This window comes from Equus quagga, chromosome 17 (genome assembly GCF_021613505.1).
Source record: "Equus quagga isolate Etosha38 chromosome 17, UCLA_HA_Equagga_1.0, whole genome shotgun sequence".
NCBI lineage: Eukaryota > Metazoa > Chordata > Mammalia > Perissodactyla > Equidae > Equus > Equus quagga.
The window spans coordinates 32594284-32619057 of record NC_060283.1 but is presented as its reverse complement, the minus strand read 5'-3'; the positions used below and the strand labels follow the sequence as shown (position 1 = coordinate 32619057).

Here is a 24774-nt window from a genome sequence, read left to right as displayed (position 1 = left end):
CACAGTTAGCGCTAAGGGTGCTGGGGAGTCTGCCGTCTGGGCGGACTTCCCTCTCCAGGCACCTGCAGGGAGCGGGCCCAGCGTTAGAGACCAGGAAGGAAAGGCGGAGAATTGGAGAGCGGCGCCTGCGCCTGCTGCCCACCCGGCTGAGCCTCGGCCGCGGCTGCTCACCCGAGCCCCATCTCCTGCAGGTATCAGGCTTTCAGGGACGACGATGGACAGTATTCCCGGACCTACTGGAACCTTCTGGCCATCCGCCTGGCCTTTGTCATTGTGTTTGAGGTAGGGGCAGCTCCCCATTCCTCTGCTCACCTCCCCCACTGGCTCTCAGCCTTGACGTGAGGCCCACCCCAGGATGCTTTCTCTGATCCCACCATGTGGAGCGGGGCTGGAGTTGGTGGGCCAAGGGAGCAGGGTCCTGCCCTGTCACCTTGGTCAAATCACAGTTCTCTGCACCTTCGTTTCCATCTGGAAAATGGAGTTCATCCTTGCCTGGCCTCTGTCTCTGGGTTGTGTGGACCTCAGAATGCTCTGGGCACTGCAGTGTCCCAGGGAAGCTGCACGGGGAGACAGAAGTAGGGGGTGGTCTCTGGGCCATGGCCTCTGCCTCTTCCAGGCATTTCCTTTGCTGTACTGCTGCCCTCCAGCTCAGCCGGCACCCGGGGAGCAGGTGCCCACACCTGGCCCTGTGAAGGCCACGGTGGGCATTTGTTTTTAACCAAGCAGTGGGGTGCGCTCGCCCACTGCCCGTACCATCCCCTGCTCCCAGCACGTGGTGTTCTCCATTGGCCGGGTCCTCGACCTCCTGGTACCTGACATCCCCGAGTCCGTGGAGATCAAGGTGAAGCGCGAATACTACCTGGCCAAGCAGGCGCTGGCCGAGAATGAGGTGAGCCCCCACCCCCAGCCCTCAGGCTTCACCTTCCCTGGTCCCCCGGTGGAGGGGCCCCGGCCTGGCGCTCTGCTGCGGCGCAGGACGGAGTGAAGAGTGGCAGAGTGGAATCAGTCTAACCTCACTCTCCTCCCCCGTCTTCCTGGAGACAGGCTCTCTTTGGAGCAGGTGGAGCGAAGGACAACCAGCCCCTGGCTCAAGAGATGCGACTGGGCCCACAAGCCTAGCCTGCTAGGAGATGGCCGGGCCTCCCCAGTCCCTTCCCTCTGAGATCACAGGGGTCACCCTGAGAGTCAGCGGCTCAGGGACCTGGAGCCAGACCCACCTGGAGGGCAGAGGCCCTGCTGCCTCAGAAGAGATGCCAGGCTGTCAAAGGCTCACTGTGCTCAGAGGCCACAAGCGGTCTCCTGTCCCTCCTTGGCCCAGAGCTGCTGTGCCCTTGGCTGCCTCGGGCCTCTGCTCACGCGCCCTGCCTCCCAGGTCCTGGTCGTGGTCCCCATCAGCCACCCCTTGGAGTCCCCAAGGCCAGCTGACTACAGCAGCAGCATCTGGAGGGCCAGGGCATGCTGTGCCAGGGGAACCCAGTGGCTTGTCGGGGAGCTGTCCCTGCCATCCCCCTCCCAGCCCCAGGAGCCGGTATCCTCTCCTCACGCTCACCCGAGACAGAAAGGCTCCACATCTGAGGTGCTGGCTGCCCCCACCCTCAGGCACATGCCGCTTCCCTCCCAGCTCGTCGCCTCTCTCCTCTCAGAGCACCGGTCCTTCTAGGCCTGCTCCCTTCACTGCTTCCCATCCCCAGGGCCCCTCACTCACCCCCAGACCCTGGTCTTCCACTAGCCCAGGAGGTGGCCTCCACCCCGTTCACACTTCCCTCTCGCCCCTCAGCCCTCGGATGTGGCTCATCTGCCAATCAAGCCAGTTGGCTCTGAGGTCCTTTCTGTTCTCCCTGGTGCTCCTTGTGCCTCTTGCCCTTTGAATGGTGGAGTGTCCCCTCTCTCCAGGCCCACCTCACCTCTTCCCACACTGTCCACTTGGGGTGCTGCCTGCCCCCCAGCACGACCCACCTGTCAGCCCCTGCACTCTGTGTTCAGGTCAGAGCTGAGTCAGCTCACCACGCCACCCAGCCCCCTCCATTCCCCATTATCCGCCAAGGCCTCTCAATTGGGCTTCTTTTTTGAACCTGGTGCGCCATTTTCTCTAAGCTGCTCCCTCCTTGCTCCCCGCTGGGCTGTGCCCCAGAGGAGTGGCTTCTCCCCCACCTCCGGCAGGCCCCTAGGCTGGGGCCAGATGGGGAGGAGTTGGAAGGAGATTGAATTTTATTCCCTAACCAGAGAAATACTTGAGGACATTCCTGCAACCCTCAGTGGATCTCCTTCCACACGTTTTTCTGTGTGTTTATACATAATCGTTTTCAAAATTGGGGGCATAATGGTACGTGCAGTTTGACCTCATCCCCCACTGGCTCCAGCAGCCTCTTTCCACGTTTCCCTTCCGTGAACTCGGTGGACTGCTGGGCCTAACCCTGTCACGGGCACTTCCCAACTTAGCCATCCCTTATGCCGGGCACGCAGGCTTCTCTTCCGCGGCGCTATCAATCAATTACACTGGAATAAACATCCGGAAACACTGTCCTCACTTTTGACTTCCTGAGGGTACACTCCCAGAAGCAGACTGCAGCATCAAAAAGGATACGCAGTTTTTAAAACGCTTTGACGCAGAGCCCGGAAGTGCCAACAGACACCCTTCTCAACAGCGTCCTTGCCAAGGCGGTGTCATCACTTACACGGCGCCGCTCGGGCCTCCGGCAGCACTGCGCACGCTTTGGGCAGTCTGTTGACAAGGGGTGAGGCTGCGTGCAGAAGTGGTTGTGAGGCCACTGGCATTTGGATTTGTCACTCATTCACTTGCCTTTTAGAGAGTGAGCTGGCCCAGATCACAAAAGCCACAAGTATTTTTTTCCAGCTAGTTGCTTTATTGTTGCTGCTGACTCAACTTTATAATTTTTTTTAAAGATTTTATTTTTTTCCTTTTTCTCCCCAAGGCCCCCCAGTGCATAGTTGTATATTCTCCGTTGTGGGTCCTTCTAGTTGTGGCATGTGGGACGCTGCCTCAGTGTGGTTTGATGAGCAGTGCCATGTCCGCGCCCAGGATTTGAACCAACGAAACACCCGGCCGCATGCAGCGGAGTGCGCGAACTTAACCACTCGGCCACGGGGCCAGCGCCTCAACTTTATAATTTTGAAGTACATTTATTGAAACATAAGAACAATGCTCAAGTGTGTCCACCGGGCTTTCACACCGCTGTAACCAGCACATGAATCAAGACCCGGCCCTGAGTACCAGGACCCTGATTACCAGGCCTGGCGTGGGCTCCTCCCCACTAACTGTCTCCCACCCAGAGTGGCCACCACCTCAGCCTCTGATGCCAGGGCTGAAACTAGGGAACCCGCAGTGTCGGACCCTCTTTCGGCGAGCACCACGGACATGAGCTTTCCGTGCAGTGTTGTGCGTGACTGGCCCATTCTGGCCGCTGTTAGGAATGATGCTGCCATCACTCTTGTCCCAGTCTCCCGGTGCCGTAGGGCGCATGTTTAGGAGGAATTGCTGGGTCACTGGGTAAACTACTTGCCTTTAACCTGGTGGGAATGAGACCACTCTCTCAGAAGCAAGGCCTCTAACTCCCTTGCTCCACGGACTCCTGGTGCTATTTTCTACCACGTGGATAATGAGGTGGTTCCTCCAGCTGAAGGCTGTTCCCCTCCCCCCAGCTCAGCATCCACCTGGGGGCTGGGAGCCTTTCCAGGGGGTGCCACCAAGGTTTGCTCTTGACATAATTCAAACAGGATGGAGCTAAGTGTAAGTGGCAGGGTGCTGCTTCACAGACATGAGAGGCCAGGGCAGCGAGGAGACTGTCCACCTTCAATAGTGACAGCCAGCCACCCACGCTGTGACCACTGCTGTTTTCCCAGGGTGGCTCCTGCAGGGGCAGTTAACACAGGGTTGACCACCATATGCCAGTTCTCTGGGATTTGGTGCAATTCTCTGGAGAATTCTCTGGGAGAACTTGCACCAAAAATTAGAACTGTGCATGTCCAGTTACCACTCAAGAGCATGCTGAGACAGCCCTGCTTTCACAGGACTGAGAACACACAGGTGCCGGGCGTGATAAAATGAGTCCCAGCACACTACATCCGGTTTTGGGTTTTATTTTAGAATTTATAAAATTCCAGTGTCATCCATATTCATGAGCCTTTACACATGTTTGCATATAATCTCCAAATTCCAAAGTTAAGGCCAAGGGATGGATTGTAGCTATGGACACATACGATATGGAAGACATTCAACACGGAGGACACGCACGCCTCATCCCCACCCAGGCTCTCCAGCAGCATGGGAGGCCGCGGGGAACCAGGCCTGGGCACAGTCATCTCATCACCTCGATTAACAACAGCCGAAAACAGAGCAAGACCCCAAACACAGTTGAGGAAAGGAGAGTTTGCATCTATGACATTTAGCAATAAATGCAGATGTGCAAAAAATCTGTCATGAGAATTTAAAATTCGCCTTCAGGTGGGGCGGGGCTGGACACTGTAGAAAAGACCAAGGGAAGCGGAGGTTCGGGCAGATCCCAGAGGAAGCCGGGGCGAGGGGAGGGAAGCAAGCTGGCCAACAGGAAAGGTTCCATACTCAGGCAGATGGAAAAGAGTGCTGGCCCTGTCCCTACAGAGCTCCCCGGAGCTGCAGGGGACGCCTTTCCTTCCTTCTCCCTGTCTCCATCAACTCGAGCTGCGGCGGGGTCGCCCAGCCTCCTGGGCTGGAACAAGTGTTCCTTCCTGTCCCAATGCATCATTCCTACCAACGGGCACATTTAAGGCTGCTTGAGCTAAAGGGAACTTGCAGAGGCAACTCAATTTAGACCTGGGGCAGGCCGTTCATGGTCTCTTCAGGAGTTTCAGTCTGAAGACCACCAAGCTTGAGTTATTAAACAGACAGTAACAATTCTGGGGGCGGGGTGAAGGGGGTAGATGGTCAAAGCAGAAATGACCGTCCCTGGGGCACAAAGTCAGCTTCTCAGGGACTCCAGTATCTGGGGCAGGACAAGTTGAGAGTGGGTCAGTCACCTCCGTCGGGGGAGAGGCAGGGATGGGGAGAGCAGACAACCCAAAGACAAAGGCCAGTCCTCGGTTCTCACACCACCACACAGGTGCCTCTGTGCCGCCCGGGGCCCCTCTTCCTCTCCAGAGCGGACCCTCACCAAGCCGGCTGGGGGCAGGGCACCTTGACTCGCGCCAAGGCCTATGGTCCAACACCCAGAATTACCTACCACACAGCTGAGAAAGAGCGGACCCTCCCTCAGCTGCACTCAGTCCTCTGGTCCAGGCCGGGCGACAGCCTCTCTCTACCCCAGGACCATGAAGCCTGCCTCTCAGTCAACTGGCAGAGGCTTGCCCACAGCTTCTGAGCGTGCAACAGAGGATGGCCTAGGATGGGGCGGCAATGTGCACTCCCCACTCTGGACCAGCCCACGGGCCCCTGCACCGCCTGCAGGCAAGGAAGGGCGCAGCTTGGGCCCAAGCACTCAGCTTCCCATCCCCAAGGCCGCAGTGGACACGTGACCCCCACAAACGTGGAGCTTGGGAGGCTGAGTGTTGGGGCAGCACTCCCCTCGGCGTGCAGCCACGACCGCCTGGCTCTGAGGTAGAAAGAAGGCAACTGAACACGGGGGAGGGGAGGGCGGGCTCGGGGAGCTGAGGGGCGTAGAGACAAGTCGGCCGCTGCGTACAGTGAGGGTCCACGGAGGAGGAGCGGGGGAGCCCCGCCACTCCCCTCTGGGCACCCCGCCCCATGCCACGGTTCTCAGATCCTATGGCCGGCCACCGTGACAGCCATGGCGGACCCAGGCAGCAGCCACGCCCTTGGGCTTCGCTCACCAGCCTTGGGGCCTTCAGCGCCGAGGGGTGCAGGGCGGACACGCCTGTGGTCAGACCCAAGCGCAGGTGGAGGCGGGCTGTCTGAGAACCCGGTCACCCTCCACCTCGCTGGTCCCCTCTGGCTCCGCTGCAGCTCTCCTTTGGGTCCAGGCAGCTCCCAGTGCAAACTGGGTCTTCCTCCCCACCCTGCGGTCTGGCTAAGTGGGCTTTTTGGCAGCTGGAAGAAGGCGGACTGCACTCTACAAGGAGGGTCTGGGTGATAGGCAGGGGGAGAAGGGAGGTGGGAAAGGAAGAGGGCAAACGTTTGGCTTTTATAAAGTCAAGGAAATTTATTTCCTGAGGTCATGACACAGGAAGTAGACTCAGCCACAGCTGTGCAGCTCTCATAGTGGAGGCCAGAGCCTTACTGACATGCTGGGTGGACCAGGAAGCTTATCGTGAAATGTCCCGTTACCTCTGTTAGTGTTCACAACAGTGGAGAGCCGTCCCAGGGCAAAGGCATCAGGGAGCAGGTCCTGAGCACGCACTGGGCGCTGGCCAGGCCCAAGACCCAGCCGCACACAGCGCCGGGCGGGCCCGGCTTCACTGCGAGACCTCGGGGAGGGGGAGCGTCAACAATTTACGGAGGGGCCAGCCGCTGGGTCAGATTGAGACAAACTGTTGTGTGGTGGGTTTGGGTCAGCAGGCTGGAGAGGTTTCTCCTTTTTGATCATTATCGTTTGGGGCCCCAAGGGAGGGTCTTGGGGGCCACCTGAGCCCCAAAGCTGGGAAATTCCTCAGAGCTGCTCATATCGGGAGCCTGTGTGGGAGAGAGGGCACAACTTTATTAGGAAAGGGGGTCGTGCTTAAGCAACTTCCAAAAGGGTCACCACCCTTGGACACTGGACCCGCCCGTGGCGAGGAGCGACTGTGACCGTGCTCCCACCTCCCAGGGCACATGGAGGGCTGGAGGACGCCGTCTGACCTTCTCGCTGCTGTTGGCGGTCCAGGGAGCGTCCCGCACCACAAAGCCCTTGGATGGTGCCTTGGACTCCTCATGGGCTGGGGGCTTCATGTAAACCTGCAGCGCCTCGCTGTCCACCACGTCAGCCAGCTGTGGGCACACGTGCGGGGTCGGTCTGCAGCGGATGGCACGATATGCACCCACTGTGCCCGCCCTTGTCTCAGACATTGGGGCTCACTCAGGGGCCATCCTGCACCTGGCATGCCTCCAAAAGTGCACGCAGACTGCCTCACTGTCACCCCAAGCCAGGCAGACCCAGGGGCCCCCAGGCACAGGCCTGCTGCCCACCCAGCACTCACGTATTCCTCCTCCAGGTTGAGGATGTGGTCGATGGCTTCCTCCACGTTCTCTGGGAGCCCCGTCACGGTGACACAGTTGGGGTCTGGGGCTCCGCTCTGTGGGAAGCGAATGTCCACCTGGAAGGAGTACACACAGCAGCTGAGGTGGCTGAGTGCCCCATCCGGGCGTTTTGGACCACAGAGTCACTGTTGTGTATGGCGGGGAACAGTCCATTTCTAGGGAAGTGTTCCCCTCTGAGTCAATAAAAATGTAAAACTCTGGGTTCATGGTTGGTCCCGCCTCCTCCAGACACGGAAGCCCAGTGCACTGCGAGAGCACCTCGTCTTCAGCAGGCGAAGCAGGATGGGCGGACTCACCCTGCATTTCAAAGCCGTGCAAGCCTCGACAGATGCAAAACCCATGGAGGAACCTGCCTGAGGTGACCCCGAGCGGCCCACCTCGGGGGGCCACCTTCTGTAGGCTGGCACAAGGTGCTGACCCACAGAGTCAACTACACACAGCTGTGACCTCTCTCGATCTCACCACCTTAGGGACAAGCACCCGAGCCTTGGATGTCTCCTCTTCTGACACCAAGTGTGGTCAGCAGCCAAAGCAGGAAAACTTGAGGCCCCAGGTGGTCCCTGGTGCCCCCTCAACTGGCCCACATGGAAGTGCCCGGGAGGTGCGGAAGCACGCCCCCAGCTCACTCACTGTGCTCCCAAGACTCCACACACAGCGTTGTGGTCGGGTCAGGCACTCACCTTGAATTCGTCCATGACCTTACGGATGGCTTTGCCACGGGCACCAATGATGCGGGCGTGCACACGGTGGTCCAGAGGCACGTCCTCGGAAACCATCTGTTCAAGCTCACCCACGATTTTCAGGATTGCGTCCCGGGCTGCTTCTGTATTCTTTTCGTACCCTGTGATGGTAATTTGGTCCTGGGGCTAACAAAGGAAAATCCAGTCAGAAGAGGGGATGCCCCCAGGGATTGCTGACCCCAAGTGACAAGGGGCGGCACGGTGCTCTGGGGGGCCTGGCTGAAGGGCTGAGTGAGGTCGGCCTCACCTTAAGGAGAAAGACACCCTCGCAGAAGAGAAAGAAGGTGGAAAAGAATGTCAGGCGCTGATCTCCCACCACAGGTTAACAGTGTCCACTGAGCTCCTGCACCTCCCAAATCCACCAGACAGTCACGGACAGGAAGAGAAAGGGCACCTGCCCACAAAGATGAGGAAACGCCGGCAGGTGAGGACGCAGGGAAGGTCCCCTCGGGCCCCGTATCTGGAGGAGTCTCCACTGGAGACAGACGGACATGAAGAGAAGGTGCCGGACGCTGTGGCCGGCACTCCACACCCACAGGGCGCCCAGCCCAGGGCCCGGCTTTACCAGACAGACAGACAGGCAACAGCCCCAGACTCGTCAAGAGTGAGCAGAGCAGACTGACAGCTCAGGCACAGAGAAGAAAGCACAAAAACAAAGTAACAGGCATAAACCACACCCTTCAGGATGAGAGAAAACATCACTCCCACAAAAGAACAGAACACAGTGTAAAAGGACCAGAGAAGGAGAACACACGCCTGGAAACGGAACAGGAGAGGAGAGCTCAGAGACCTACCCCGGGACAGAGGCAAGGGAAACCTGAGGAGAGGAGAGGAGAGGAGAGAAGAGCAGAGCAGAGCAGAGCCTCCTGCGCCTCCTGCCTCAAGGAAGCAAACGCAAACAGTGGGAGGTGGCGGGGCGCCCCCCGGAATCCACCCAGCAGAGCCCAGAAACCTCCGCCCGCCAGCTGGTGAGTGCGTCGTCACGTGCAGCCACAGGCACAGAACAGACTTTGCAAACAGACGCACAATTCTCGCAGGAAAAAGCTGCATGTGAACAAAATGTGGCCGCTTCACCCTCCTTGGGGCTCACGGAATGTTAAGTGAAATAGTCTAAAAACACCAAATAATGACTTTTAAAAACTGATAATTATGTGGGAAAGCTGAGAGAAATAAAAAGTAGTGAAGGTGAGGGGTTGAAGACAGCCAAGTTCTCAAGCTCAAGAAAATTAAAGATTTAAGTTAAAAATAAAAAAGAGCAGCAGTATAAGCAGACTCTTTGGAAACAGAGGACTAGATACAAGAAAAGTCACTGCAAAGAATGCGCGTGGGGAGGCATCAGGACCAGGGCGAGGACGGGAAGCAGGGACCGTGGGTCAGCCCTGTAGGTCAGCCTGGCTTTCTGAAGTCAAAGGCTGGGGAGGGAGAAGGTTCAGCAGGCAGGTGGCCCGTAGCTGTGTGACACAGGGCTCACATGGACACGGGGCTGGAAGGGGTGAGAAGGCCAGAGTCTGCAGAGGCTTGTTTGGATTTGCTGGCTGGAAGGTTCCAGTGAGCCGTTTCTGGGCATGCTGCTGCGCATCAAAGACTGCAGGAGACCAGGCTCTCGCCATGGAGAGCAGCACAACCCTAGTGAAGCCTGGGCAACCTGCTAGGGGCCGAGCCCGAGGGGCAGGGAGGGCCTGGGCGGCAGGAGCGAGAGATGGGCTGGGGGAGCGCCCGGTGTGGGGCCTGACTCCCGCCGTTCACTGGGTGCAGCAGGCTGCAGGGTGCTCCTTTGCAGGGGTCCCCCTGTGGGCACAACTGTGTGAGAAAGACCCAGCCAGAGCCCCAGCTCACTGCCAGGAGTGACCTGATGGGCACAGGGAAAACGCCCATGTGCCAGGGAAACCATGCCCAGCAGGCTCGGGCCTAGGTGGGGCCCAAACCCCAACACAAACCAGATCCTCAGAGACCTGCCACTCTGAACTTCCCCCTCACCTCCCAGCTGGGCACAATCTAAGTTTGCCTGGTCATGGTCTCAGGTCAGGACAAAGGTCAACACAAGTCCCCCTGCCCCCACAGTGCTTTAGCCGTGGTGTCTGCCCCAAGTGTCGTCCTTACCTGGTTCCCATCGTCCTTATCAGGAAACTGGATGTTCACGTCATGCTCCAAGCGGATTTGGGTAATCACTGCCCCTTTTCTCCCAATAATTTTGGGATGGTATTTGGGATCTACAGTGACGCTCAGCTTAAAACTCCTTAAAGCCTACAGATGAAACAAGTGAGGATGAGGCAAAGAGTAGACCACTTCAGTTTTGACCTTCACCCTTGCATGCATCCACGCAGCCCTATTCCATCCGGGACCTGGAAGCTATCCGTTGTGACCTCAGCAATACAAGCAACACACAGCTTTTTCGTCAGCCTCTGTGCCACCTTCCATCAGGTAGTAATGAGAACTAGCAGCCTTGACCACTCCATGACTAAGGTAATCCTTCAGAAAAGGACCTGAAAGGCCTGGCTGGTAACTGAGGAGAAGCTGATGCTTGTAACCAACAGGGCTGGCACAGGACAGAAGGAGCTCTTGGCTCTACAGTCCTAATTCGTGCAACTAGTTTAATGAAAAGAATAAAAACATTCTGAGTCTTCCAAGTTGGGGTAAAGAGGCAGGCCAAAAATAAGAGTTTTCAAAGAAATTTGCTAAGGGAAAGATATACAGCTCCAGACATCTATGGCCAGAGGCTGAGGCTATGACTGGATCTGAGGACAGACCCCAAAGCTGGTGCCGGGGCTGAGACAATGGGGGCCACACTCAGAGTGCATGAGGCTTGCAAGCTCCACTCCATCACAGACTCCAGAAAGTCACGGCCCTCAGGGAGAAGTCCACCACCCCCGTGCAGTCCATGACGGTGCTTGAAGTTTCCACAACACCCGCCTGGCTGCGCGTCACTCACGAGCCCTTCAGAGGAGACACCAGCTCTACAGACAGGCGAGGTGGGTCCCCACCCTTACTCAGTAGCAGGGCAGCTACAGAGTGAGGAAGGCAGCAGGGCCCGCTGACACCCACCCCAGACCGCACAGCACATGCTTGGGGGGTTCTTCCAGCAACAGCTCCCAGGCGCCCCCAACTTTACCTTTCCTGTAAGGTCGAAGACATCACAACATGTCTTCAGACTTACTTTTAAAAGAAATAGCTAATTAACATGGAAGCCCAACTTTGTCGCTGTTATGTTAACAAGAGGAAAGGCTCCTTCCTCAACACGGCTTCTGATGAAAGGCCCCCCCCACAGTGAGCCCTCCAGGTCTGAGTGCATGCGGGGACAGCCCGAGTGCACCTCCAGCCGCCTGACTTAACGGGGTGCAGTGTGGTCGGGGGGCTGCATCTCTCAGAAACGCCTTGGCGATTCCCAAGTGTGACCAAGGCTGAGAACCATGGATCTGGAGGAAGCTTCCACACCCACAGCCCGCCTGGCACGCACCCGGTCCTCCTGTTCCGCCTGCAGCTCCTTCACACGCTCCAGTAGCCCAGCCTTGGCCCGGTCCAAATTGGCAGCGAGGCCCGTGATGGCGATGATGTCAGACTGCAGTTCAGGTGCTGGCACGTGTATGTTTACCTACATGGAGACAGGAACAGGCCCAGCACACATGGGGTCCCACAGGACAGAAATGTGTCTATCTAGCCCCCAACGGTGAGTGTGGAAGCTGTGATCAGCTGCCTGTGTCACAAGTGGCCAGGGACACAACTGCAGCCTCCAGACAAGGAGGGAGGGAAGCAGGAAGCCCACCCCGTAAGGGGAGGAGAGCCGCTGTTCCATGAGAGGAGCAGGAGGCACCTCCACGGAGGGCCAGGGGCTGGGCCCAGAACCTCACCCACCCAGAGGGGTCGAGGCAGCACAGAGCTGACAAGGGGCTGGACGCCCCACAACACTGGTGGAAGACCCCACACCCCACACCCTGTCTCCAGGAAAGAACCTGCAAAACCGCATTACCTCAAACTCGTCCATCATCTTGCGGATCCCACTTCCCCTCTGCCCGATGATGTACCGGTGAAGGTCAAAGGGCACCTCCACTTCAATGGTGACGGGAACCAGCGCCTGCAGGTAAGACAGTGGAGGTTAGGCCTGAGAGCAGGGATCAGAGTGACCCTCTGGGCTCAGCGATATGTTTTCATGGAGCACAGGGGAAAAGCCCTATGAGAACTACGGTGTGCTTTCTGGAACACGTCATACTGTTCCACCTGGACTGAGAATGCCACCTAGACCTTCAATTCAATAGGAAAACAAGGGGAAAAGACATGGAATCCGGTTTTTAGGTTAATGCCAAGACAGCAAACTCAGACCCTTACCCCAAGCTCATGCTCCTAAACGCAGCAGGGCCCTGGCAGAAGCAAAACAAATCCAGGAAAAACAGGGCGACTGGAGGCCCAGGGAGGAGAGGCGGGGCTCAGACGCAGAGGCCCCCTGACTCCCGGCCTTGCTCAGGTCAGGGATGGGCTGCGGCTCAAGCCCACGGGGCTTGCAGGGACGACAACAACTCGACACGGGCACTGCCCGGGCCACGGCTCATCTGCTGTCTCCACAGCAGCCCCGGACGGCCTCCCATGGCATTTACCATCACTTGACATGTGACCTATTTCTGTCTCTTGGTCCCTGCACTGCAACACAAATGCTATTTTGCACGCTGTGGTAGTGCAGCGCTGAGAACGCTGCTGAACGTGTAGGTAGTGCTCACTAAGTCCTCATTATGCAAATGACTCATCCTTACAAGCCTGAGATAGGCCTGGTTACTCCCTGTCACAGAGGGGAAACTGAGGCTGGACATCACGTTCGCCCTGCTGCTAATGAGACCTGCCAGCTCCGTGCTCATCCACAGCCCCAAGCCTCCAGGCCTCTAGGCTGGCTCCATGCAGCTGCCAGATCCTGGCAAAGGTAGAGGCTGGCGGTGGGGGAATGCGCTGTGCCTCAGCCCAGCCCGGCCGGCCCGGCCGCAGTGCAAGCCGAGGTGCTCAGGGTTTAGGACTAAGTGTCCAGACCACCCACCCACCACCGTGGGCAGCCTCCCTTCAGGCCATGCCTCTCCCGCCATGGGGCCTGCTGAGAACCCCTGGGGGTGGGGGGGGGGGGGCCCGCACACGCACCTCGAGGGCTTCCTTGGCGGCCTCACATTTTTCCTTTCGGCCAGAGATGGTGATGATGTCGCACCTCCTGGGAGAGCCAGGGTCGGCCTCTTTAGCATCCCTCCCCTCCCCAGCGTCGTCACCGTTCTCCTGGACAGCCGGCTCCACACTATGAACTAGGGGGAAAAAAGGGCAGTAGGCAACCACAGACCTTCTGCACAGGCAGGCTTGTCTCCACTCAGAATTCCATCGTTTGTCAAGCACCTACATATGGCAGGGAAAGGAGGAAAGACCCCAACCGACCTCAGGAAGACAGGGCCTGGGCTGGGAGAGCTGAGGAGACAACATCCACACAGCAAGCCTCATATAAGCCGAGGTCCAGGCAGGCACCAAGGCTGTACAGTGAGGCCGCGAGCTCCACGCCTCACTTTCTCGCCTTTAAAATGAAGCCAGGGGCCAGCCCCGTGGCCGGGTGGTTAAGTTCTTGTGCTCCGCTTCGGTGGCCCAGGGTTTTGCCAGTTCGAATCCTGGGCGTGGACATGGCACTGCTCGTCAAGCCATGCTGAGGTGGTGTCCCACATGCCACAACTAGAAGGACCCACAACTAAAAAATACACAACTATGTACCAGGGGGCTTTGTGAGAAAAAGGAAAAAAAATTTTTTTAAATCTTAAAAAAAAAAAAAAAAACAAAGCCAACCCTCCTGGAGGCAGCAGCGAGATGCACGAGCTGAGTCGCACGAGCCCAGAGAGGAGGAGCAGAGCCTGGCCCACTCTGTTCAGGGGCAGGGGAGCAAGCATAGACGGTGACCACAGCCTGGGGGAGCCGGCGCCGGACAAGGCGGCAGCAAAGGGCTTCAGAGGGCAGTTTAGGAGGGACGGGGCGAGCCTGCACCCGCTTCTTAAGCCAGGAAGAAAGCTCGCTCCAAGAATGAAGGGACATGAAACAGGACACGGAAGCAACTGGTGGGGCTCCTGTGGGCCACACGGGGGACCACGTGTGCAGCAAAACAAGATTCCTGGAGCAAGACAGAATCCAGGAGTGCACACGATATACACAAACAAGCAAACAGAATAAGTCACAGACACCACTGCCTCAGGCCATCGTGATCCTGGACTGAACCAGGGGAAGAGGCGGGCTCTGCAGGACGCTTTTAAAACCACCCCTGACGGCCTAGTGGCTAAAGTCCGGAGTGCTCCGCTCTGGCAACCTGGGTTTGGCTGCCGGGCATGGAACCACCCCATCTGTCTGTCCACTGCCATGTTGTGGTGGCAGCTCACATACAAGAACTAGAAAGGCTTAAAGTAGAATATAGAACCATGTCCTGGGGCTTTGGGGGAGGACGGAGATTGGCAACAGATGTTAGTCAGGGTGAATCTTTCCCAGCAAAAAAACAAAAACAACACCTCGGCAAAACTTGAATATTGACCAGGAACTTGAGAACAGTATCACACACTGTTAGATCTTCTGAGTGTGATGACTGTGCCACGGTTATCTCAAATGACAGAAGAGAATGTCCTTACTCTTAGGAAACAGCCACTATGGATAAGGGATAGGTCTGAAAATTACTCAAATGATTCAGAAAAATAAGTGCACACATGTGCACGTGTGTGTGTGTGTAAAAGGGGGCTGGATGAGAGAAACTGGTGAGTCTGGATAATGAGTACACAGGGATGTCTCTATACTAGCCTGCACAATTTTTTTTTAGCGTGAAGTTATGTCAAAATTAAAAAATAAATATTCGAGTGTGAAACAAATGTGACACAATATGATTTCACTAGCTTTCTACTGAAAAGAGGCTGTATCCTGAGGAAAACAGGCACTCTGGCAGCCACGGCAGGCTCCGCAGAGACCAGAGCGACCCACAGGAGACGTGTCAACAGCGAGGAGAACGCACTGTCTCCATGCGTAGGAGACAGTGTTTACCAAGTGAGGCTGAGACACCAACCAGCTCCTGCTCATACCAAGCCCTCATCCTGCAGGTCACCTCTGAGACCACCATCCACCCCACCCGACACCTGGGGCAGAAACAGAACCAGGTGACAAGCAGGACGTTCCGAGCTGAAGGGCCATTCCGGAAGGGTGGCCAGGTACAGGAATGGCGCCCTCCGGCAGGTCAGTGGCTGCTTCACCTTCTGTAGCAGACCTGCCTCACAAGGGACATGGTATGAAAGGAGGCGCAGAGAGGAGACGAGAGGCGGAGAGAGGGGCGGAGGGAGGCAGGGAGCGAGGCGGCTGCTGTGAACAGAGCAGACACGGCCTCATCACGCATGGCACTCAGAGGACTGTGAGAAGCAGGGGAACTAAACTCGAGGGCTGCCCCAGCACAAGAGGCTGCAGGTGGGGCCAGACCAGTGGCACAGTGGCTAAGTGCGCACGTTCCCCTTTGGCAGCCCGGGGTTCGATGGTTCAGATCCCGGGTGCAGACACGGCACCGCGTGGCAAGCCATGCTGTGGTAGGCGTCCCACATATAAAGCAGAGGAAGATAGGCACGGATGTTAGCTCAGGGCCAGTTGTCCTCAGGGGGAAAAAAAAAAGAAAAAGAAAAAAAGAGGAAGATTGGCAGATGTTAGCTCAGGTCTAATCTTCCACACACACACACACACAAAAAGAGGCTGCAGGTGCTCTGCTCTCCTCTGACCTCATCACTAGCTGCAAGCCTCTAGGACATGTGAAGGGCAGCTCATCACCCTGAAGTAACTGACACAGCCTCCCTCCTAGAGACCAGGGAGTGACCCTGAACTTCTGGAAGCCCCAGGATGCCTGACTGGTTCCAGCAGCGCACCACACTGGAGCAGTGGGCAGGAAGGAGCTCCACCAGGACGTGTGACAGCCACCTGCCACCGCCTCTCCCCAGGTCAGAGCCATTCACACACCTCCTGCTTCCCACTCAGCACAGATCTCACCATGGGGACCCACCTGGGTTCTCCTCTCTGTCTGGGAATTTAATTTGAACGTTATAGTCCCGAGTAATCTGCTGGATCCTGGAACCTTTGGGGCCCATGACAGAGCGGTGAAATTTCTGGGGTATGGCACATTCAATGGTCACCTGGGCTTCCTAGGGGGAAGGCAGACAAGAAGGAAAACAAAAAAGGCAAAGGTTAACCACTTAGGGTCAATTCATGTCCACTCATCTTCCTTTCCATCCTCTACAGCCAATTCCAAGCCCAGAGATGTCCCTTTTCCGCAGTGGATCCAGAGCTCGAGGTAGGATGGGGTGGACAAGGAGGGACATGGGTAGGCCCAAAGGGGCAGCCTCTTTTTGAAACGCGTCCCCAGAAGACTATGGAAGAATCGAAGACTTATCCACACACAACTGCACCGCCGCCTGCTCTTACCACCCAGAACGTGAACATAACGTGCTCTTTCTCGACACACGAAGGAGGGGCCCTCTTTCCCACCACACAGCAGGCAGCACCATCAGGTGCCGTCCCTGAAGGGTGGCCACATTAGCCAGGTGACATGCGGATGCCGTGGCTGTGCCTCCACAAAGAGGCAGCGGGCTTGATTATCAGAGAAGTTGTTCCAAGGCCACGTCAGGGAGCTCCAGGAGGGGACGGGGAGGAGGCAAGCGCTAAAGTCTGGTTTAGAAAACCCAGCACGTGGCAAGCCCACGTGACCTCTCCACAGAGTCACTTGGACACTCTGCTCTTCAATCTATTTTCCGCCCTTCGGAGAAGAGAAGAGAAAGCAGCTTGATCCTCATTTAGAGGAAAAAAATTTCAAACAATTTTTTCAAAAAGCTGCTGCTCAAAGGCAGCATTCTCACCAACTGTCAGGAAGGAGGCCAACAGCTGAGACGGAGACTGAGAACCAGACAGCCCCTCTCTAACCTGGTGGGAGTCCTTCACGGGGCTGCCACGGCCTGGCCGGCCTGCCTGCGGGATGTGGAGGGAACACCACCCACCCCCTTTGCTCAGGTGACTGTACGGCTGAGAAGCCTGCTGGCCCCCAAGCGCCTACCAGGTCCTCGATGATCTCCTGAATGCGCTTCTTGGCCGCCTCCACGCAGTCCTTGGCACCCTTGAGGGTGACTTTGTCACTCTGAGTGCCAGAGCGTGGGAAGCTAACCATCACCCCACCATACTCTTCAGCAATCTCCCGCAAGACCTGGCCTCTCCGGATGACGAAATGACGGTGGTGCTTGGGGTCCACCAGCATGCTGTCTTCAACCACGTTATCCTGCGGCAGTGACAGAAGGGAAGTAAACAACCTCTCACCCACGCCGAAGAGAACCGAGGGCCAGGTCCACTCTGCGCTAGGCCAGAGCAGGCGGCCTTACCAGGTTCTGGATCAGGGCCTCCAGCTCCTTCTGGGCCTCCCTGACGGCGTCTTCCTTCCCTATGATGGTGATCAGCTCCTGATCCTTGTCCTCGGCCGCTGGGAATATGATGCGGGCTCCTGTGTTGTCACGCACCTTGCGAATTTTGCCGCCCCCTTTGCCAATGAGGAACTTGTGGTATTCTGGCTTGGCGCGAATGTCAACGGTGAAACTCTTGGTTTGCTGTAGAAAGCAACCCCACATACACTGGCCTGACGCCACCTGCCTGGCTCCTGGAGCAGGCAGGTAAGAGGGCCTAGAGGACAACAGTGTGGGCCGTAATTCTCCTCACCTTGTCACCAGCATCTCCCCAAATGCAGCTAACCAAGCCCCACCACAACCAACGGATGGAGACCCAGAGACATCCTTTTTTTCCCTCCACTGTGATCAGAAGCCGAGATGGTTAAGAGCACTCAGAGCCCTAGTCCTGCCACCTACCAGCATTGACTGAACCCCTGCAGGCCACCCTCCCTCTGCAAAGGGGACGCAGTCAAGTGTGGCTGCGGGACGCTGGCGGGGGGAGTGGGGTGCACACAGCAGGAAGCCCACCCACACCCAGGGACCCACGGCACTGCTGGCCCCTCTCCCAGGCGTGGGCCGTCCCACACCTCCCATCACACGCAGAGTGCTTCCGGTCCAGTCCTTCCTCCACTAACGCTACAGACGGGCCCACGCACAGCCAGCAACACCCCATCTCGAGCTCAGAGACTCCCAAGGCCCTCGTCTGACACTGAGAAACCAGGGCCCAGCAAAGGCCCTGACATGGTGACCTCGCTGATGCCAGCTCCTCAGGCAGAGTCATCTGGAGAGCACACGGGGACACACTCTTCCAGGCTGACTCAGACACACACAACGCACTCTCTCTCTCCTTCCTCCTGTCCTGAAACCTGGCCCACCAGGATGAGGAAACACAAAGGAAAACTAAAGAAGGGCTGCCAGCACGCTGAACAGCAGACAACAGAATGCTATCTTGTAAGTGCTGGTTTTATGAAACACCACCAAGGGGATCTTCTGCTCTTCAGACACAGACATTTGCAAACAGCAGCATTATAAAAAAGCTAACAGGTTAGGAGCCCAACCCAGCAACTTGGTAAAAAATCAAATATCAAAACCAAACGGGGGATGGGGGGGCAGCCCGTGGCCGAGGGTTAAGTCCGGCACACTCCGCTTCGGCAGCCCAGGCTCTGTTCCTGGGTGTGGACCTACACCACTCCTCTGTCAACGGCCATACTGCGCTGGCGACCCACTTACAATAAGTGGAAGATTGGCAGCAGATATTAGCTCAGGGCGAATCTTCCTCAGCAAAAAGATAAAGAAAAATAAAAAAAAAACAAAAAAATTAACATACATACTAAAAAAAGAAAAGCCACGTGATCATGTCAATAAATGCAGTAAAAGCCTCTGACAAAATCTAACACCCACTCCCGATAAAAACTCGACAGAAACTCAGAACAGAAAGGAACTTCCTCAACCTGATAAAGAGCCTCTGCGAGAGACCTACAGCTCACCTCACACTCAGCAGTGAAGGACTGAGTCCTGTCCCCAGAGTTCACCACCAAGGCGAGGCTGTCGCTCTCACCACTGCTATTCAACATCGTACTGGAGGCCCAAGCAATGCAGTGAGACACGACACACAGGTGCATGGACCAGAAAGAGAGAAATGCAAGTCTATCCCAGATGATGTGCTTTACATACAAAGCTCACAAGAATCCACAAAAACAGCTACTGGAACTAACAAGTGAGCTTTTAGACCAGATGCATAAAACAAGGCCAATATCAAAAATCAAATATATTTCCACATGCTACAATAACTGGAAGTACCATTTGTAACAGCAATAAAAAACAAAAAAGTTAGATATGAACTGAAGAAAATCTGCACAAGAGCTACATGCTAAGAACTGTAAAACACCAATAAAAAAAATCAAAGACTTAAAAAATTGATGAAACATGGATTGGAAGATTCAAAACTGCTAAGATGTCAATTCTCCCCAGTTTGATCTTCAGAGTCAACATAATCCCAATCAAAATCCAAGCAGGATTTTCTCCCTAGAAATTGACACGCTGGTTCCAAAATGCATACGGAAAGGCCAAGGATGCAAAGCTGAAGGGCTCTCCAGACGGCCCATAGAGCTGGCCTGGCCGTCCTGACCCTGGGCTGCTGCTGAACAAACAGAGCCCAAACACACACCCACAGACGGGTTTTGACGAAGGGGCAAAGGCAAATGCAATGGAGAATTCTGGGGGGTGACGGTCAAAACTTTTCTACTGCTGTGGTGGTCGCATGAATGACTGACTGTCAAAATTCAGAACTACACTAAGAAGGGTAGATTTTATTTTATATAAATCACACTTTTAAAAAAGGTAAAAAATAAAAGCCAAATAGCAACAAATATTCCACATTGTACACATGGCATTCGACCTGTAACGGCCTTTTAAAAAGGCGATGGCGAAATTGGAGACATAAAGGTGTATAAAGCTCTCTCCTGACCTGCCACACAGAAAGGGTATTTGGAGTTACCCACCATGAAAAGAGAGGACATTTTTAGCAAGGAACAGACACAGTGACCCCACCCCTGCCAGGCGTGGTGCTCACCTTCTCCTCGGCCAGGTGCAGCAGCTGTTTCTTGGCCTTCTCCACATCCGAGGAAGGACCCCTGATGACAACTGTGTCGCTTCCTGAACCTTCCACAGGGAAGTGAATGTGGACGCCACCGCACTCCTCCATGATGGAGCGGATCAGGCGGCCCTTCGTGCCGATGAGAGAGTTATGCAGCTTGGCAGGGATTGAAACCTCCACCTCGGCTATGTTGGCCTGAAATCACACAGCACAAGGGAGCCACGGTTTTTCTTTCTTTTTTTTTTTTTTTGAGGAAGATTAGCCCTGAGGTAATATCCGCCGCCAATCTTCCTCTTTTTGCTGAGGAAGACGGCCCTGAGCTGACATCTGTGCCCACCTTCCTCCACTTTATATGTGGGACGCCTGCCACAGTGTGGCTTGATAAGCAGTGCAGAGGTCCGCACCTGGGATCCAAATTGTGAACCTGGGGCTGCTGAAGTGGACCACATGAACTTAACCGCTGCGTCACCATGCTGGCCCACTGGGAGCCATGTTTTTGTGTGGCAAGAAAGGCCACACAAAACTCTTTTTCTGAGGAAAAGAGTTAAGCCACAGTCTGTTGAGGTGTTTAACATAGTAGGCCCACATGGCTGACGAAGAGGGGCCTGGAGTCCTTGAGTATGAGTCTATGTCTATGTGCTGGGGGGGGGCAGTGGCACACACAGAGTAGAAGAAAAGCCACGACATCACACCACAAAACAGTGCTTTGCTTCTCAGTCCTTCTCTGTTAGCAGAGACAGGTCCAAGATGCCTCTGGATCCACCTAAGCCAGGATTTTGCCTCCAGTCCAAACAAAACAACAGTGACTGGATTTACCTTCCACATGAAACAATGGTGTTCAAGACACTGGAGACAAGAAGCAAACAAGGTGAGCCCTATGACTGCCCCCTGGCTGAGGCCCTGCATCAGACACACAGCTGACAGTCGGGGACCAAGGTGCCTAGAGCTGGCAGGCAGAGCCCAGGAAGAGTGTGCAGCATGGAGAGAGAAGCCCTGAGAACTGGAGACCACTCACACGCTGACAGGTGCAGGGAAACACCTAGGCCAGGGAACAGAACCATTGCAAGGACCAGAGGAAGCAGGGACTGCGGCTCACAGTCAGCTGGCCACATATGGGATGCCTGGTGCAGTACTGAAGGGGTCCCCTCTCAGTAGCAGGAGACCATCGGCCCTAGACAAAGCACTGCTGGGATCCCACCTGACAAACCTTAAAGCCAAGTCCAAAAAGGAGTGAACTACGTTGAAGTAATTCAGTGAAGCTCAAAGATATTTATAGGAATGCAAAAATATCCAGCATCTGCCAAAGTAAACTTCATAATGTCTGGTATCCAATAAAAAAATACTGGACATGCAAAGAAATAGGAAAAAACAACCCTTAATGAAGAAAGAATAGAAAATGACCGAGATGTTGCAACAGCCGGCCAAGGACACTAAAATAGATATTTTCACTCTACTGTGTACAGTCAAAAAAGCCAAAGGAAAGGCTGAATGTGTCACGCATAAAAGCAACAGATTCAAACTGAACTTCTAGAGGTGAAAACAATATCCGAAATGAAAAATATACTAGATGGGATTACAGGCAGATTAGACATTGCAGAAAATTAATGAATCTAAACAAGCTAATGGAGAGCAAATACCACTCCGCCTCTTCACCCAAACAAACATCAGCGAAGGGTAGGACAACTTCGAGCTGCCTAACACAAAGAGGAGGACAGAAAAATATTAACGACCTGAACTTTTCCAAATTTGATGACAACTCTAAACTCACACACCCAAGAAGCTCAATGAACACCAAGCAAAGAAACATGACGAAAAATACACCAAGACACATCATAACTTGCTCAAAGCTGGTGATACAACTGTCAAGACAGCCAGAGGAAGAAAGACAAGTCTGCGGAGAGGAGCAAAGTAACAAATGACTTCAGATGTCTCCTCAAAAACAACGCAAGTGGAAAGACACCGAAGCAAAGTCTTCAGTCCTGAAAAAATGAACCCCACCAAACTGGAGATACAGCCACGGGAACTCCCCCCCATTGCTGGTGGGAATGCGAAATGGAGCAGCCATTTTGGAAGACAGTCTGGCAGTTTCTTACAAAACTAAACATAATCTTATCATATGATCGATCTTATTACTTATTACCAAGTGAAAGAAGCCCATGTGAAAAGGCTGTACTCCATACGACTCCAACTAGTTGACAGTCTGGAAAGGGCAAAACCATAGGAGCAGTAAAAACCATCAGGGGTTTCCAGTGGTTGAGGGTGAGGGTACGAAGAGGCACACAGAGGACACACTTACGTGCGGAAATATATAAAAACTTTTATTACTTACATCTCCTTAAAAAACTAATTGGGGGTTTACGCAAAAAGGCTAATGATGAACCGTGGGGTTATAACACGGGAGGTAGAAGGGATGGCTGTAAGCCCAAGGCTGGCGGGCAGGGGATGGCATGGAAGGGCCTAAGTTTCTGATGCAACGCTTCTAGTCGTACAAAGTCACTGGAAGGTTGACCAGGACAGCTGACGACGTATACTAAAAACCCTAAAGCAATCACTAAAAGAAAACAAAGAGTTACATCCAATAAACGAAAAAAGGAGATAGAAGGAATCATAATCATATTAAACCCAAAAGAAGGCAGAGAAAGAGAACAAAGTAGATGGGATAAGTGCAGAACAAACAGCGAGAGGGCCGACAGAAACCCAGCTGGGCAAGGTCATCTACTGAGGGGCCGGGGGTGTGGTGTGGAATGGGGACAGTTTCTGCTGGGGAAGATGAGGAGGTCTGGGGATGGATGGTGGTGATGGCTACACAACAACGCGAACGTGCTTAACACCACTGAGCTATAACGTAATTAAATGTAAACATCTCTATTTAAAAGGCAGATGGGGCCGGCCTTGTGGTGTAGTGGTTAAATTCATGTGCTCTGCTTTGGTGGCCCGGGGTTCGTGGGTTCAGATCCCAGGCGTGGACCTATGCACCATTCATCAAGCCACGTTGGGGTGGCGTCCCACATACAAAATAGAGGAAGATTGGCACAGATGCGAGCTCAGGGACAATCTTCCTCAAGCAAAAAGAGGAAGACTGGCAACAGATGTTAGCTCAGAACCAAAAAATAAAATAAAATGCAGAGACTGTCAGATTAAATTTAAAAAGTGAGCTTCCTAAAAACAAAAGAAAACTGTAATATGAGAAAAAGTAGATTTCAGAGCAAAGAACACTACCAGGGGTAAAAAGAGATCATTCTATAGTGATGCAAATTGTATCTATGAGGAACAAGAGAGATAGTAAAAGGATAATATAGAAATACTACGAAGAACTTTATGCTAACAAATTCGACAACTTAGGTGAAACAGAAAACCCCTTGAAAGACACAAACTACAAAGCTAATGCAAAAAGGAACATGATCTTTCCATACAATGAAATATCACTCACCAATAAAAAAGTATTGATAGATGAGACAACATGGGTGAATCTCAAAACAATTACGCAAAGTGAAAGCAGCTAGACCCAAGAGAGCAGGTGCTAGGATTTCTTTCATACAATAATGTAGGAAACTCAAACTAATCTACTGTGGCTAAAAGCAGATTAGGGGTTGGATAGACAGAATAGGGAGGTACTAAAAAGAGGGAAGACGATATTCTGGGGGTGACGGATATGTTCATTATCTTGACTGGAGAGGCAGCTCCATGGATGCATATACGTAAGTCAAAACTTAGCAAACTGCACACTTTAAACCCATGCAGTTTCTTGCATGTTATTTTCTCAAAAAATTGAAAAAAGTGTTGTTAACACCTTCAGGACATGATTTCCCAGCACCCGAAGCAAATGCTGAGTCACTAAGCATCACCAGAAACGAGTGGCAGGAGGCCTGCAGCGGGCCAGCACTGGACAAAGCTCCTCCGTGACGGGTGCTGGACCTCCTGACCCTCACGCCTGAACCCCAGGCAGAGCCTTGGGGGCTGGTGCGAGAGCTGACAACAGGGAGCCTGGCGAGCAGGTCATCATCCAACACCCATTACCAGGTCTTTCTGGATGGACAGAATGCGGCTCCGGGCAGCCTCGCAGTTGGCTCGCTTGCCTGTGATGATAATGGTTTCTGAATTGCTATTCTCTGCTGGAAGGTCAATCTTTGTGTTGCTTTCTTCCCGAATCTATGAGGAGAGAGGGAACTGTGAGAAGCTGACTTCCCACCTGAGACACTTGGAGCCCAGGGCTGGAAAGTAAGGCTCTCTCCAGCAAATCTAACACCAGAATGGTGCAGGGGTCGGGGTGAGAAGAGCCAAGATTCAGGGGACGGGCTGGCCAGTCACCTTTTTAATGTTTGCGCCTCCTTTCCCAATGATGTTCTTGTGAAACTGTTTGAAGATTGGAACAGAAATTGAATAGCTATTTTCCACCTTAAAAACAAAAGAGATGGCACAATCAGTCATGCTGGAGAGGAACACGTCCCTTCCACACTGGAGGTAGTTTGGACCGACAGTACTCTGTTATCAGAAGACACAGGCTTAGATCCTACTTCTCACCACTCTCTGACCTTCAGGTCTGACCCGAGGAGGGGAGCTGACATGCAGCCATGAACTAAGCTGGCACGTCCTAATCAAGTGGTGATGCAAAGGCCCCCTCTGTAAAAAGTGGCATGCCACAGAACCTGCCATCTGTCAGATGCACATTCCACAAGAAAGAAGCAATCAAGTCTGGTCAGGTGCCCTCAATGACATCCAGGACCAGAACTGGCCAGGACACCAAGCTGAGGAGTAAGCTCAGAACACATAAGGTGACACACAGACCCACAACTCTGGAACCCCAGCGCTCCAGGGCAG

At 54.3% G+C, this 24774-nt stretch overlaps 2 protein-coding genes across 4 annotated transcripts in view; one reads left to right on the top strand and one right to left on the bottom strand.

The window, feature by feature from the left end:
- ANO7 (anoctamin 7) overlaps nucleotides 1-2979 on the top strand; it is a 35902-nt gene extending 32923 nt beyond the window's left edge. The window contains exons 21-23 of the mRNA XM_046643110.1: nucleotides 192-282; nucleotides 770-889; nucleotides 1045-2979. Of these exons, the coding sequence (XP_046499066.1) occupies nucleotides 192-282; nucleotides 770-889; nucleotides 1045-1119 (286 nt within the window). The 3' untranslated portion in view covers nucleotides 1120-2979. The remainder of the gene's footprint in view (nucleotides 1-191; nucleotides 283-769; nucleotides 890-1044) is intronic.
- A 3147-nt stretch (nucleotides 2980-6126) lies between these two features.
- HDLBP (high density lipoprotein binding protein) overlaps nucleotides 6127-24774 on the bottom strand; it is a 75617-nt gene continuing 56969 nt past the window's right edge. For all 3 annotated transcript variants that reach the window (XM_046644790.1, XM_046644789.1, XM_046644791.1), the window contains exons 15-28: nucleotides 24265-24351; nucleotides 23974-24105; nucleotides 19933-20151; nucleotides 17301-17522; nucleotides 16982-17200; nucleotides 15938-16076; nucleotides 13039-13193; nucleotides 11891-11995; nucleotides 11381-11515; nucleotides 10027-10170; nucleotides 7867-8052; nucleotides 7126-7242; nucleotides 6788-6916; nucleotides 6127-6622 (exon numbers count right to left, since the gene is read on the bottom strand). In XM_046644790.1, the coding sequence (XP_046500746.1) occupies nucleotides 6536-6622; nucleotides 6788-6916; nucleotides 7126-7242; nucleotides 7867-8052; nucleotides 10027-10170; nucleotides 11381-11515; nucleotides 11891-11995; nucleotides 13039-13193; nucleotides 15938-16076; nucleotides 16982-17200; nucleotides 17301-17522; nucleotides 19933-20151; nucleotides 23974-24105; nucleotides 24265-24351 (2076 nt within the window). In that variant the 3' untranslated portion in view covers nucleotides 6127-6535. The remainder of the gene's footprint in view (nucleotides 6623-6787; nucleotides 6917-7125; nucleotides 7243-7866; nucleotides 8053-10026; nucleotides 10171-11380; nucleotides 11516-11890; nucleotides 11996-13038; nucleotides 13194-15937; nucleotides 16077-16981; nucleotides 17201-17300; nucleotides 17523-19932; nucleotides 20152-23973; nucleotides 24106-24264; nucleotides 24352-24774) is intronic.